The sequence below is a fragment of the Giraffa tippelskirchi genome, chromosome 10 (assembly GCF_054371585.1).
Source record: "Giraffa tippelskirchi isolate mGirTip1 chromosome 10, T2T-mGirTip1v1.2.pri, whole genome shotgun sequence".
NCBI classification, from domain to species: domain Eukaryota; kingdom Metazoa; phylum Chordata; class Mammalia; order Artiodactyla; family Giraffidae; genus Giraffa; species Giraffa tippelskirchi.
In genome coordinates, this window is record NC_137284.1 from 136,594,979 (window position 1) to 136,610,438 (window position 15,460).

Genomic DNA, 15,460 nt, shown 5'->3' on the forward strand with positions numbered 1-15,460 from the left:
ATGAGTTGGGACACGAGGAGAAATTTCTACTCACTTTCATTAAAAGAGGAAGGGGAAAGGAAGAGAGAAGGAAAGGAAAAAATAGAAAACCTTAAGAGATGATCCTGACCCTTTCCTTCCAATTGCAGCCGTTTAATTCATTTGAATTCCCATCTCCCCTAAGTAAATGTTTTTGCTTCACAGAAAGTTTTGTAATTTTATTTTTCCGTGTGCACACATGCGTGGTAGCATGTGTGTGTGTAGGTGCATGTATGTATGTGTGTGGGTCATTTGCTACCAGGAGAATGTTTCAACTGTAGTTTCAGTTTAGTTTTCCTTTTTTTTTTCTTTTTTATTTCCTTAAAATTATTTTTCCTTTTAGAAACAAGTTCACCAGGAAACCAGCTCCCCTCCCACCACGCCGGACAGGCCATAGCCATCTCTCTAAACAGCGCTGATTCTCCCTCACATCCCCAAACAGGAACTCCTCAGGGTGGCCTTGGAAGGCTGGAGTCTCTCCCTGTCTGGTGGGATGCCCTGGTGGCGGTGAAGGCCCCTCTGCCACAATGGAGGTTTCTGATTGTGGGACACAGTCTGGTTTTTGTTTTCTTCCTGTCTTCTAATTAAAAAAGACATTCCTGACAAAAGAGAGAAGACAGTCAATTAACTGTGGTCCAGGAGATGGCAAGCACTTCATAAAGTCAACCACAAGGCAGAAGTTTCTATACATGCTCCAGTACCTCACTCTGGCCTTTGATGTAAGAACTTCAGTTTAAGAACAAAGGAAAAGAAGTAGTTGGATTTTTTACCTTGTGATTTTAAAGGAGCTACTGGTTTAATGAAATACTGTCTGTCGTTCTTTTCCAGTTCTGAGTGTGCTCAGGGGTAATATGTAGGGGTAAACCGTAGCCATCAGATCCAGGCTGCCCACTCCAAAACCAAACCCGGAAACCTCCATTTAAGTCTGCTTAAATACCAGGGTTTCATGCAAGATTTTATTTTGAAAGAAGGCTTTGACTACTAAAAAAAAGGTTTAAAAACCATTGTTTTAGACTTTATGTAAAGGGTACTATGTAAAAGCATTAAGTAGAGTGGGTAAAGGTGAAGATTCTGACACCAGAAGAGTGAACTGTGGCTCTATCAATTACTGACTGTGGCATCAAGCAAATTACTTAACATCTTCAAGCCTCATTTACAAATTTCCTCATTTGTAAAATGGAAATAATAATAGTAACTAATCCAGAGGACTGTGTAAGGACTATCTTACAGTTAGTACATAATATGCTTTGTACATGATACAAAGTGCTTAGGATAGTACCAGACACGCAATCAAGGCTCCATAAATGTTAGCTATGAACACCCACAGCTATGCACAAATAACCCCATGTGCATCAATATTAGCTATTCAGACACTGCAAAACCTGAGGATTCCAAATGATATTACTAATTAAAAAAACTGAAGTTTAGAACAATTTCTGGTATGGGAAGGCACTACTGAAGAGCATCTTCACCCATAAAGCATTTAATCACAAAAGCACCAATGAGAGGGCTGCACATTCATCAAGAATTACCTCCAAGGAGGATAAATTTGCCTTAAGACATCAAAGAGTGGGCTTACAGGAGAGCTGCCTTTCTTCTCTGTCAAGAAACAGGCACCCAGATCCCACCACTCAGTCCTTCCCTCCCTCAGCTAAGCTTCTCTGCTTTACTTCAGAATCAGGAAGTACATGGAGAAAACTGATGATGATCAGGGGCTAGACAAAGAGGCTAACTCCTTTCCTATATCTCCTGCCTCGGTCAAAAACCTGGCATTTCAGTGTTAAAATTATAAAAAATGGTAAGAACAAGCCTCTTTGCTCCTCAAATCTGAAAGACTGGTTTTAGGAGGGCAGTGCCATGTATCATGGATTTAAGGCCAGCACTGCTTTCACCAAAATAGCCAGGTTGAAAAATACTCTCATCTGTCACCACACATACTTACCATTCTGGAAGTATCTATAAGAGGAAGGGAGGAATTTTTTAAAAAAGATATTCTGCAATAGTAACTTTCTTATGGGGGTGAATGGCACCCAAAACTCCAGCTATAGTACTAGCCCCATGATGGGCATTAAAACCTGTGCCCACCCTCAAGTACTCCTGACAGCCAGGGGGAAGGCTGGGAACTATATACCACTCACCTGGGTGACAGGCACAGTACAGGAGTGTGAGCTATCGAAACAACCTGGTGAAGTCTCGCAAGGCCCAGCAAACTTGTTTACATTCCTCAGCACTAGAAAAGAAAAGAAAAGGTAGGTTGGTCCCTGCCTGATAAGAAAAGTATAATACGTTGAAAAGCAATTACAACTTTGAGGGACCCTGAGAACTGTCCCAGCTCTGCTCTCTCCATCATCTCTAGACTCTACTTTCGATCTTTCTGTAACTCAGGGGTAAATATTAACTACTGTGTACGAGAATAATTATAAGCTATGTGGCCCTTAAAGAGTGGGCTTTGGAGAAAAAATTGCTTAGATCTAAATCTTGGTTTCACTGTGTCTTTGAGCAAGTTACCAATCTGCCTCAGTTTCCTCACCCATTATCCACTCCAACATGTTCTGAGGATTAAATCAGTTCCTGTATGTAAAGTGCTTACGATAACAGAATGGTGAACAAAATAGCATTTGACAAATATAGGCTGCTATAACAATAAATCTTGGTTGTGGGACTTCCCTGGTGGTCCAGTGGAAGACTTTGTGCTTCCACTGTAGAGGGCAAAGTTTAGATCCCTGATCAGGGAACTAAGAACCCATATGCTGTGCAGCCAAATAACAATAACAATACTTGGTTAAAGTCCTTGATAAATCTAAGAAAAGTCAGAACCCTCAAAGTAAAAAAGCAAGCATATTCACCTAAGGTGGATCATTTTAACTCTATGAACTGAGTTAACTTAGGTACCCTGGTTTCCTCATTCTTTTCCAAAAGCAGATTTTGTTTTAAAGCCCAGTTCAGCAAGTAACTCTCAATCAGTCTAGTTGAACAGGCTGCTCAAGATTTCCCACTGTGGGAGGAGAAGGGAGAGGAGAGAGGAAAGGGTTAAGGCATGAAGAAAGGGAGGAGGAGGAAGCTGGTCTTGGTCTTCAGGCAAGCACAGAGATGCCTAGGTGGTATGAATAGCCCAATATTCATTTGACCCTGTTTTTTCAAAAGGCTTCCTTTGTTTTAAGACTGTCACCAAACAACCAGTTGATGCCAGCTGCATTCTTTTCAGCCAGTCTTCATAATAGTTTTTGGTAACTGAACATGAGGCTCAGCTAAAACAGTGGAAAACAAAGCACATTCAATTAATAATATGCTCATCCTTATGTGGCCCTCTCTTTGGCTCTGAAAAAGTCAGGGACCACAGCCTATATAGAGCCTAGGATTCTACGTCAGAAAAAAGCTCTCTCCTTCTTGTAATGGCTAAACATCAGAGCGGGAATCACTAACCATGATCCAGCATAAAAGAAGGTAATGAGAGCTATCACCTTAAGTGCCTACATCTGGATTCCCCAGCTATTTATTATAGGGTCTGAAATATCACTAAGAACTTTGATTTAGATTTAGGACTTGATTAAACAGAAACTTTCTTTTAATCTCCCTCCACCCTAAAATGTAAGGAAATTAAATATCTTCTAGTTTTATGGAAATTCTGCCCTGTGAATTTAACATGTTTCAATAAAAGCATAACATTTCTCTATTTCCAAATCAACTCTGACTGTAAGTATGTAGCCTTGGTGAGTGAACCCCTATCATGCATGCTTCTGAAAGTCATGAAGGAGGAAGATATGTAACTCTAGAAAAGTCACTGTGTGGTGTATTACTGATATTATAAGCGACTAAGACAATAGGAAAGACATAAACTTAGGATAATGTTAGAGACTCAAAATCTTTTGCGATCCTAAAGCCTTACATGTTCTTCAATTCTACCCTTCTTCAACCAGAGATCATGGTTAACTATGGAAAAGAAATGACAACTCCATTCTTAGCGTCTTTCATGACACAAGAAAAAGTACTGAAACCCAAATACAAGTACAGGAGAACTGTGGTGAGACAGGGTGAAATGAGGTATGGTTACAGTCTCTTGAATCAGCTCAGCTTCTGCCCCCAATCCTGTTCACAAACGCTCTGCTGTCAAGAGTTTTAGTCAATGTTTAACTTAAGTGTCCTTGGTGATTAAGTCCAAAGAAATGGATTTAAAATAAATAAATAAATAAAATAAAAACTTCCTTAAAAACTAGCACTATTTTCTGTTTTCTGCCTCAGTCCTCCTGGCATTTAATATTTTGGGATTGTTTTAATTTATGCCTATTTATTTATATTCATTCATTCAAAACTGCCATATTTTTGTAGAATTTTCTGGCTTCTAGTCCCACCATCCTAATCCTTCTTATCCTTTATTTATTTATTTATTTTTAAATAATCAAAGTAGAGTTGATTGAAAATGTGGTGTAATTTATCCCTCCCTCAACCTTTTCCCCTTTGGTAATCATAAGTTTGTTTTCTATATCTGTCTGTTGCTGTTTTGTAAATATGTTCATTTGTGTCATATTTTAGATTCCACATGTAAGTAAGATCATAATGTTATTTGTCTTTCTTTCTGATTTTCTTTATTTAGTATGATAATCTCTAGCTCCTTCCATGTTGCTGTAAATGGCATTATTTCGTTCCTTTTTATGGCTGAGTAGAACTTCATTGTGTATATACACCACATCTTTATCCACTCATCTGCTGGCAGACATTTAGAGGTTGCTTCCGTGACCTGGCTACTGTAAACAGTGTCACTATGAACACTGGGGTGCATGTATCTTTTCAAATTATAGTTTTCTCCAGATACATGCCCAGGAGACTTTCACTGTACCTTTGAGTAACTTCATGGTCACTATTCCTTAAGCCCCATAATCCCAGTAGTGTGCTGAGAAATGTAGCCCTTTTCATCTGATGTACATAATGGAAAGTAATCAAGCTCTAACTACTGACTTCAGCAAGAAGACACCCCCACACTGGCCTATTCTAGTGTCACGGCTTCGTATTCCTGTCTGCTGACCTTGAGATCCTCATGCAAGTGACACTCACAGAGGAAGTACCAAGACAAGAGAAATGGGAAATGATGGCAAAATTTCTTCTGGACATGCTTTAGTGGTATCTGGAAAGCAAGAATGATATTTTAGAATGAAAAACTCCAGTTCTCTTCAAGTTGGCCAACTAAAAATGCCAGGGAATTAATTACCAGTACCATATGAGAAACAGGCTTGGACTCGCTGAAATGAAACTGAACCAGTTTACCTTCCCTGCTAGGATGGCAAACAAAGCAGCATGTTCAGGCAGGAGTAACAGGACCTTAAAACCAAAAGGGAGACTGAGTCATGTGTGGGACAGAAAGTTCAAGGGCAATACATACACTAGAGAAAGAGAATTACTAAGAGGAGGTGAGCAATTTCAAATCCTTTCTCTAGAACCTCAGTATTACCTCTTACTTTTGTTCATTTTCCACCATATGTCACAGCCTACTAAAGGAGGAGCTGTAAAACTTGCTTAGCAGTAAGAAATCAAGCAGGCCAGGTTGATAATGTATCTTATTTTCCTGTATTACAGGACAAAGATCAGATATTTTTGTTTAAAGCAATGCATTATTTGGGTTCATTTTCCTTGCCTCAAGATCTTCCTTACATTATGGAATGTCCATGACTTTTATTTCAGACTTATGCTGTATTTCTACCTATCATGTGTTAGCCTAGATGAGGAAATATGAACTTGGTAGAGACTTATTCCGTGTGTGGGTGGCTGCCTTAGAGCTGAGGGAGACATGCTCTAGCTTGTTTTGCAAGTACATAATGACATTCTGGCAGGCTCTTTTCCAAGGAGAAAATTAACATTCACTGATCACCTACTATGTGCCAGGTCATCTTTAAATTTCCAGTTGGTATTTCACCATAACCCTGTGAACTAGGTATCACTAACCCTATTTTACAGATAAAATATCTGCTGCAAAGTAACAGTAACTGGCAAGATTCAAAGCAACAGCCTTGACTTTAAGCCCAGTCCTCCTTTGAGGGTTCTCCCCATGCTCTCATTCACCCTAATCTAGGGCCAATATGATACTGTCCTTCTAAAGAACAATACTGGATAAAACAGAGGAAAACAGAAGCAGAGAGAAACAACTGTTATACTTCTTTCCCCTGAGACACCTTGTAGGTAGAATATTACTTCTACTGGGAAGATTCATAGTTTTTTTTTTTTTTTAAAGAGTTTTTTATGGTCATCCCAATTAATACATGACTACCTACTAGAGAGAAGATCTCCTCCTTTTGCAAAATATGTCATGAAGGCAGTCACATGCTATTTTTAAGTCATGCATGTCACTTGATCTGTGGCCCAAAGTCAGTTATTTCTGGGACATGAAGTTAGGCCACTTTGTAAACTACAAAAAAGTAATACTCAAAGATTAGGGATTTCAACATTAACAAAATTATTGGAGACTCTGGGGAATGAGAAAGTAAACTATTTTCAAGAGCAGCAAGAAATCAATTCTCAGAAAAAAAGATTAACATTTAATTTTATCTCCTTTTAAAAAACTAGGTCTGGTTTTAATTGTAAAAGTATATATACCATGCTCACGAAAAACAACAACAACAACAACAAATAGCACAGGTTGGGAAAATCCTATATACATCTTTCTATAAATTTACTACTTATTATTTGTAATAAAGTAGTCTACGTGTGTGTGTGTGTGTGTGTGTATAATATATAACAGAACAGCTTTTAAAAGTGCGAGTTGGTTCATTTACAGCAGCATGAAAAAGAGTAAAATAAACTATAAAATGTGACTGAAAGAAATTAAAGACACCAATAAATGGAAAGACATCTTATGTTCACAGATTAGAAAACCTAATATTGTTAAGGTGTCAATGCTATAATGAAGTGATCAACAGATATGATGCAATCCCAGTCAAAAATCCTAATGTCATTTTTTTTTTTGTGGAAATAGAAAAACCTATCCTAAAATTCATATAAACACAGCTCCCCCTGCTGTGCTGGTATTCATGGTGGCAAGGCAGGTTACCTCAGCAATGTGTACACTGCTTCTTTGGCCTTTATTGTCTACTCAGTACTATAAATTTTGTTTTGAGTTTTGTAACTTTGTAGTATTTTAGATAATGTCGTGTTTGTACTACTTTGTTGTGTAGAGTAAAAGGATTATGTTGAATAAACCTAGGATTAGAGTGCAAAAAAAAGAAATCATATGAAATCTCAAGGGACTCCAAATAGCCAAAAAACTCTTGAAAAAACAAACAAAGTTAGAGGTCTCAAATTTCCCAATTTCAAAACTTATTACAAAGCTATAATAATCAAAACAGTATGGGACTGAAATAAAGACAACCACTGGGATAGAATAAAGAGTCCAGAAATAAATCCCTTACATATAAATGATTTTCAATAAGGGTACCAAGACCATTCAGTGAAAAAAGGACAGTGCAGGGAAAACTGCAAAAGAATGAAGTCAGACCCTTAACATACATCACATACAAAAATTATCTCAAAATGAATCAAAGACCTAAATGTAAATCCCCAAACTATAAAACTCTCAGAAGAAAATATTGGGGAAAAGCTTCATGACATTATATTTAGTAATGATTTCTTGAATGTAACACCAAAAGCACAGACAACAAAAAGAAAAACAGATATGGAGAAATTAGAACCTGTGCACCATTGATGGGAATGCAAAATGGTATAGGTGCTATGGAAAACAGTATGGCAGTTACGCGAAAAAAATATTAAACACAGAACTGCCATATGATCCAGCAATTCCACTTCTGCGTATACGTCCAGAAGAACTGAAAGTGGGGTCTTGGAGTGGTATTTATACACTCATGTTTATAGCAGAATCATTCACAATAGCCAAGAGGCAGAATCAACCAAATGTCCATCAAAGGATGAATGGATGAATAAGATACAACATATACATACAATGGAATGTTATTCAGGAAGGAAGGAAATTCTGATTCCTGCTACAATGCTGGATGAACCTTAAGGACATTATGCTAAGTCAATCACAAAAGGACAAAAACTATATGATTTCACTTTATGAGTAGTTAGACAGTAGAACGATGATTATTAGGGGCTAGAGGAAGGGGGGAAAGGAGAGTTGTTTAATAAGTATACTTTCAGTTTTGCTAGATAAAAAAAGTTTTGGGTTAATTCCGCAACAGTGTGAATGCAGTAACACTACTGAATAATACACTTAAAAATGGTTTAAAAAAAGTTAATATAGTAAATTTTGTTTGCATTTTATCAAAATTTTAAATCAAAAAAATCTTAACTGCAAGTTGGGTTATATGATAGTTTCCCCCCCTTTATATCTTATATATATATATATATATTTTTTTTTTTTTTTTAATTTCATTTATTTATTTGGCTGCTCTAGGTCTTAGTTGTAGCATCTGGGATCTAGCTCCCTGACCAGGGATCGAACCTGGGCCCCCTGCACTGGGAGCTCAGAGTCTTGGCCACTGGACCACCAGGGAAGTCCCTATATCTTATATATTTTTCTGTATCATCACATGTATTTTTTTCCTTCTTCTTTTCCACTATTACCACCCTCACTGCAATAACTCATTTTTGGACCTAAAATCATTATACAACTGTATGAATATAAGCCATTGCCTAAAATTTAGTCAAAATTCTAAAAACTAGACAGAAAAAGAAATATCAGAGCAAGGTTAACACACAGTTAGAAAATCCAACTTAAATGGATTTGTTTGCTGTTGTTAATACTATCAAGAACCATAAAAGTCATGTAATTTTGAGTCAGTGATTGTTTCTTAAGGAAAATAGTCAAAAAAAGTTAAGGGCTAGACATTCAATATTACTCATAATACTAAAAAAATGAAAATTAATAGAAGCACTGTAAGGGAATCAATCAATATCTTACAGCTATAAAATTGTTATTAGGAAGACTATGTAGCTATATTTAAAATGTCTATTACGTTTACAGTAAGAAAAAAAAACAACCCAACAAACCCATACATGTATACTTAACATTTTAACTAGGCTGTAAGCAAGTGGCTCATGAGACTAATGTATCCCAGAGAGAGGTTTTGTTTGGCCTGCATTACATTAGAATTCACTTATCTTCTAAATTAGGCATGGCAAAAATTTCCCAATCAGTCTGCATCACTCCATAATATTTTATAACCACTGCTTCACCTAGTCAGACACCTGCATTCTTGACACCTGAATATGGCTAAGAACTGGGAAGGACTTTTAAAAGATACAGATTTCCTGAAGGATAGTGAGCTGTTCAAGGCACTGCTGTTCTGTTGGAAGACATAATGCTTCCACTTACCTATTAGGATATGTTTGATACATATGAACAATAAAATAGGCACACGTGTACAGCATGGTGATATTTCCCCCCAGATTGGTTTCCAATACCAATTTGTGCAATTCAAGAGTTAAGAAGACACAAAATTTTAATTTATAAAGGTATACACACAAAAATATTCCTGGGTATATTTGTAACTAAGATGATGCAAGAAACAAAGATATTCTTTCTACATACGCCAGCTGCTGTTTATCACTCACCTAGTGACTTGTTTGTGGAAATCTGTAAGTTGTTTGTGTGTCACTGTGACGGCTCCCCCTGTTGTCTCCTTTGGCAAACCTTTCAAAGAATTCTCTAACCATCGACAAAAAGTCTGTACAGAGAAGAAGGATAAGCATTTTAAAAGGAGGCAGGGCTTACTCAATTGAGACCCTGCAGGTAATAACAAAAACCCACAAGTTTTCCCTAGTAGCATTAGTGCTCCAGACTTGGAAGTAAATAAAGGAGGTAACAGAAGTACTATTTTTGGCCTTCGAACCTACTGAGGGTTGGAACAGCCTATAAAGGCATGCCCAGACTCCCTTCAAGGGGGCAGCAGACATCATTTCAGATGGAGCCCTTCTAGCTTGGAAGTAAAGTCTCTTCTGGTTCAAGTTATTATTCTGTTTCTATCATTAAACTTATGCAATATTTAAAAAATTAGACTGCTGCCAAACATCTCTTGAGCTTAGAGATCAAGGGGAACCCAAAGCAAAAGTTCAGGAACTAGAAAGAGCAGGGTCAAAAAGTATAACAAGTAAACATTTTAAAAAGTGTATATACAAATATGAATCCAGAATCTTAAGGATTTTAAGGTCATTTCTCTCAGTAGAAGTCACATCCAGTCAGTTCCTTTGAGATAACTGCCTAGTCTGTGGGTTAAGAAAATTCTTTCTTGTTGCTCTTTTTGTTTTCTTTTTTGGCTCTAATTTTTCTTCATGTCTTTAAGTAGGATGTATGCTTTGGTCATAGTTTTTAGCTGTAAAAGAACTTTTTTATACCTAAACTTTTTACATTATGTGTTTTTCCACTATGTTAATTTATGATCACAATGGGGTTTCCTAGGTGGCACAGTGGAAAAGAGTCTGCCTGCCAATGCAGGAGACACAAGAGATGTGGGTTCGAGCCCTTGGGTCAGGAAGATCCCCTGGAGAAGGAAATGACAACCCACTCCAGTATTCTTGCCTGGGAAATCCCATGGACACAGGCGCCTGTGGGCTACAGTTCATGGGGTCACAGAGTCAGACACAGACTGAGTGACTAAGCACATGATCACAACAGACTAGAACAAAAGTAATATTCCACTATAAATGCTTAAAAGTACCACAGAATTCTCCAAGTGTTGCCCCCAAGGAAGACAATGCACCACTAAGACAGAAACAAGCAGAGGCAAACAGGAAGAACAAACTCTTAACTGACAACATTTTGGCATCCAAAATGACCCAGAAGTTAACCATGGTATCCCCTGAAATAAAAACAGTAAGAAACTAAATTGTATACTGTCAACTAATATAGGACAAAGGAGATGAGAATATCCAACGTAGGAAAGACAGCCTTCTCAATAAATAATGCTGGGATAGTTGAATATTTGCATGTAAAACAAAGAAGCTAGACTCATACCTTTCACCACTCACAAAAAGTAACTCAAAACAGGTTAAAGACTAAACACAGACCTGAAATCATGAAACTCCTTGAAGAATACAAAGGCCTAAAGTACTGTGACATAGGTCTTGGTAATGATTTTTTGGCAATGACACCTAAAGCACAAGCAGCAAAATAAAAATAAACACAGGAAACTCCATCAAACTTAAAAGCTTTTGCACAGAAACCATCAACAAAGTAAAAAGAAAACCTAAGGAATGGGGGAAAAAATATATTTGTAAGCCATATACCTGGTAAGAGGTTAGTATCTAAAATACATAAAAAACAAACCACAGCAGTCAAGCAAAAAACCAAATAACCCAGTTAAAAAATGGGCAAAGGACCTCAACAAACGTTTCCTGAAAGAAGATACACGAAAGGCCAACAGATACACAAAAAATGCTCAGTGTCACCAATCATAATGGGAATGCAAATTAAAACTATAAAGACATATCATCTTAAGGCCTGTTAGAAAGGTCATGATCAGAAAGATAAGAGATAACAAAGGCTTACAAATCCAACATTTTTTGTAAAGTTAAATGTATATAAGGTTTTTTGTTACCTGGAAACCAAGTATATTTATTAAAAAGTAAGAGTACAGAAATCTTATTTCTCTTATCAATGATGTTTGGAATAAACTTGTCAGTCTGCAAGGGCTCAAAGAGTACTTTTTAGAAAAACAAAAATACTACTGTATTAGATTCTTACAATGACACAAACATATTCTCTAGAATCCTTCTATTGGCTTCTTCATTTAACAATTAAACTTAGCAATGTGCCTAAATTATGTTCCAAGAGCATACAATAGGACTAGTTTCAAAGTTAGAGTCAGCCTCTCAAGAAACTGTCCACGACTGAAAGTGGGTTCCTTATGAAAACAATCTTACCGGTCTGTCAACCTGCATGATCTCCCAGAGCACTTCGGCCACATCCGGCAGGGTATATGGGGGGAGGCAGAAGCAGCATGTGTGAAGCAGCTGGCTTACAAGCTGCTGTCCAAGTTGGTTCATCACCTGTCCAATTAGTTCTTTCCGTAATTCAAAGTCTTCTTCATGCTGTTAAGCAAACAGGAACAATAGGAAAGTGCTAATTTCAACTTTTTGAAGAGCAAGTACTCTTTCCCCTTTAGTAATTTTCTTTCTCAGAAAAGAAAGTATATAATAGCTGGACTCACAAGGTGCACTGTCTGTCACTAGGAAGAAAATATTAAGAATTTAGTTTCAAGGAAATGGGTAAGGGCTTCAGTTGAGATTAACCTTAACCCTTAGGTTTTTCATGAATAGAACACAGAAGAGAAACAATGGTTTAGAGATTAAGGGTAGTGATCATTTTAACCTTTTATTCTGGTAAAAAATAAAGTATTCCTATTTCCTTTTTTAAAAAGCAACTGAAAAAAGAAGACTTCTATCAAATATCTAACCTTCTCTAGCAAAGAAATCTTACTTAGGAACTTCCCTGGGGATCCATGGTTAAGATCCTGCACTTCCATTGCAAGGGGTTTGGGTTTGATCCTTGGTCAAGGAACGAAGATCCCACATGCTGTGTGTGGCCACAAAAATAATAAAATGTAAAAAAAAATCTTACTTATTTTCTTCCTTTTTAGTCTTTGAATATACATATTTCTAATATGTTGGAAAAAACCTTTTAAAGTACCTTTCACTTCTAGCTATTGTCTTCTTTTCCCTCTTTTTTTACTGTCAAAACTCTTCAATTAGTCTATCACATACTTACTTCCTCACTGCTCTCCCTTACTTTCAATTCTACTCCACATCTAGTCAAACCTACTTTTGAAAATTTTGTGAACCACTTTACCTCCAGCCAAAAAGGTCTCTAAAGTGTATACTAACAAACTTAGTCCTTTCTCTGATTATGATTTATATACCCATTTAGATTTTCCTCCAATCCATCCAAATGGCTCCACTGTGGTCCCTCCTTGTCCAGAAAGTTATCCCAACCTACTTCTTTCCAAAGAGTTTTCCCTCCTCTGATCTCATAGCAATCACAACTTTTATCACTTACCTGACAATCAAATATTGCCTTGCTGCTGTTGTTTAGTTCTTTACAACTCTATTTCTCTCTTCAGTTAGACACCAAATGGCTTGGGAGCAGAGATAGTTTAGACTAGTTGATACAGCTTACAACACATAGTATAGGTTGTCTTAAATCTACAAGTTGATATTTTGGTTAGTGAATTATCCACTATGGAATATACCTACCAACACAGATCAAATGAGATGCTGCTTTTTCCCTAAGGAATGATATATGAGGTGATAATGAGCTACAAGTAGAAAAACTATTTAATACACTGTTTATACTTACATCATTGGCTACCCCTGTATGGATGAGGTCTCGTAGGAACCTCATGACACTACAATTGGCATCCCGGTGGTCCAGGGTAGTAGAGGCAATGGCCCACTGTAAGATAGGGATAACAACTTGGCTCCTCAGCAAGGTAACAGGGCTACGCTGAATAAATCTGTTATGGAAAGACAGGCAAGGTAAAAATTACAAAATTAGGCTATAAAAATGTAGCCAGGGTAAAAAGCAAAACTATGGAGACAGTAAAAAGATCAGTGGTTGTTAGGGATTGAGGGAGTGGAGGGTAGGAACATGAATAGGTAAAGAATAGGGGATACTGACGGTACTAAAACTATTCTCTATGATACTGTAATGGTGGGTATATGTCATACATTTGTCCAAACCCATAGAAAGACCTTGGCTTCCCTGGTGGCTCAGTGATAAAGAATCGGCTTGCAATGTAGGAGACACAGATTTGATCCCTGGGTTGGCAAGATTCCCTGGAGAAGGGAATGGCAACCCACTCCAGTATTCTTACCTGGAAAATCCCATGGACAGAGGAGCCTGGTGGGCTATGGTCCATGGGGTCACAAAGAGTCAGACACAACTTAGCGACTAAACAACAATAGGAAGACCACCACCAAGACAGAATCCTAATGTAAGGTAAGTACTTTAAAAATGATGTGTCAATGGAAGTTCATTAATTTTAATAAATGGGCTACTCTGGTGGGGGATACTGATAGCAAGGTAGGCTCTGAGGGAAGGAGGGGGGAACTCTATACTCGATACTTCCCAATTTTCTCAGATCCTCTAATGTTCAAAGAAAATCTCCAAGAAAAAGTAAAATAACATTCCAAATTTATTTTACCAGGCAATCATTTGTGCAAAGAGAATCTCCTGAGATTAATTTTTCAAGAAACACACCAGGAAAACAGGTTGACAGCCCACCCAACAGTTTTCTCATACCAACTCAAAAAATAAATAAATAAATAAAAAGGGTTTTCTAACTTGTCCAAAAACTAACCAAAAAAAGTGTTCATTACCAACTGATTTGGATCAAATTCCTGAGCTAGGGACTAAGAATGAATACAAACGTCAGTGTTACTAGTAAAAGGATTTAAGCAACAAATGGGGTGGCAGGCTAGGAGCAGAGATGGGAAGTACAGTACCAGATAATTTTGAAAGTACCTTAAAAGTCTAAAAAATTTTTATTCTGAGATATGATTATATCTTAAGGATGCTAAGCTTCTCAAGGGAAAGTTGGAAGTCAAGCATGACATCATAGCAGCATAAAAATTAAAACTACACAGGATTCTAGAGACTGTCTAGTCAAATGTTCTTGCAAAACTCATTTTTACTGTCTTGGGTGTGTTCCCTCCTTTGTGAAAGGAGCTCAGTTATTTCCCCTTGTGCTTATCCAACTCTTCTTCATTTATGGGAATACTCTGGTTCATGATTTAACTTTGGATTATGAATAATTACTCTGCCTACTTCTCTTATCTCATTTTACAGAGAAGGAAACAGTTAAGTGTTAGGTGACAAGACCACGCAATGATGAGGATGACCAATAAAGAAAAGGTTGCTTTTCAGAAGGACTGACCTCGTGGCTAGCCTGAATAGGTCATCCACTGTGTCAGGGTGATTCTGGAGTCCATTCTGCTGTTCTAAGAGCTGAAAGGTGGGGATGCACAGTGCCTAAAACAGAAGTGATTTTAAAACAAATGCTTGTAAATAAATGCCATGGGATTCAGACTTGCTAAATATCACAACATACACAAAGAGAACACAGAGGTAAAGCACAGATAAGAAAAAGACTGTGATGAGATTCAGATCAAGAAAGGGAAGACAAAAATCCTTCTCAGTTGACATAAACAGTCTTCACATATGAGGTCTACATTTCAGAAAGGATTGAGGGTACAGACTTCTGTTGATGAAACTGGATAGATGTCATCTCAAAGTTTTAGAAGTTTCTAAAAGTGACAACTGTGCTTATGTACTAGATATGATCTGGTCAACTAAGGGAGTAGCTGACATTTTAATAATAATAATTATGAAATGTCAATTTTAAAGGGAAAGACATCTTGGGGAAAGGAGCACCATAATTTAACTCCCTAATATATTTTCCCCTCTTTGACTAGGAGAGGGTAAAAGCAGTATATGAGAAGC

General features: G+C 37.3%; 1 protein-coding gene across 13 annotated transcripts in view; it reads right to left on the reverse strand.

Moving 5' to 3' along the window:
• Nucleotides 1-305: 305 nt before the first annotated feature.
• TNPO3 (transportin 3) overlaps nucleotides 306-15,460 on the reverse strand; it is an 82,025-nt gene continuing 66,870 nt past the window's right edge. For 11 of the 13 annotated variants that reach the window (XM_081531276.1, XM_081531272.1, XM_081531267.1 and 8 more), the window contains 6 exons: nucleotides 14,895-14,989; nucleotides 13,316-13,472; nucleotides 11,884-12,051; nucleotides 9,577-9,689; nucleotides 2,157-2,248; nucleotides 306-617 (listed from right to left, as the gene is read on the reverse strand). In XM_081531276.1, coding sequence (XP_081387402.1) covers nucleotides 2,188-2,248; nucleotides 9,577-9,689; nucleotides 11,884-12,051; nucleotides 13,316-13,472; nucleotides 14,895-14,989 — 594 coding nt within the window. In that variant the 3' untranslated portion in view covers nucleotides 306-617; nucleotides 2,157-2,187. The remainder of the gene's footprint in view (nucleotides 618-2,156; nucleotides 2,249-9,576; nucleotides 9,690-11,883; nucleotides 12,052-13,315; nucleotides 13,473-14,894; nucleotides 14,990-15,460) is intronic. The other 2 variants (XM_081531277.1, XM_081531268.1) reach the window with 1 other exon arrangement.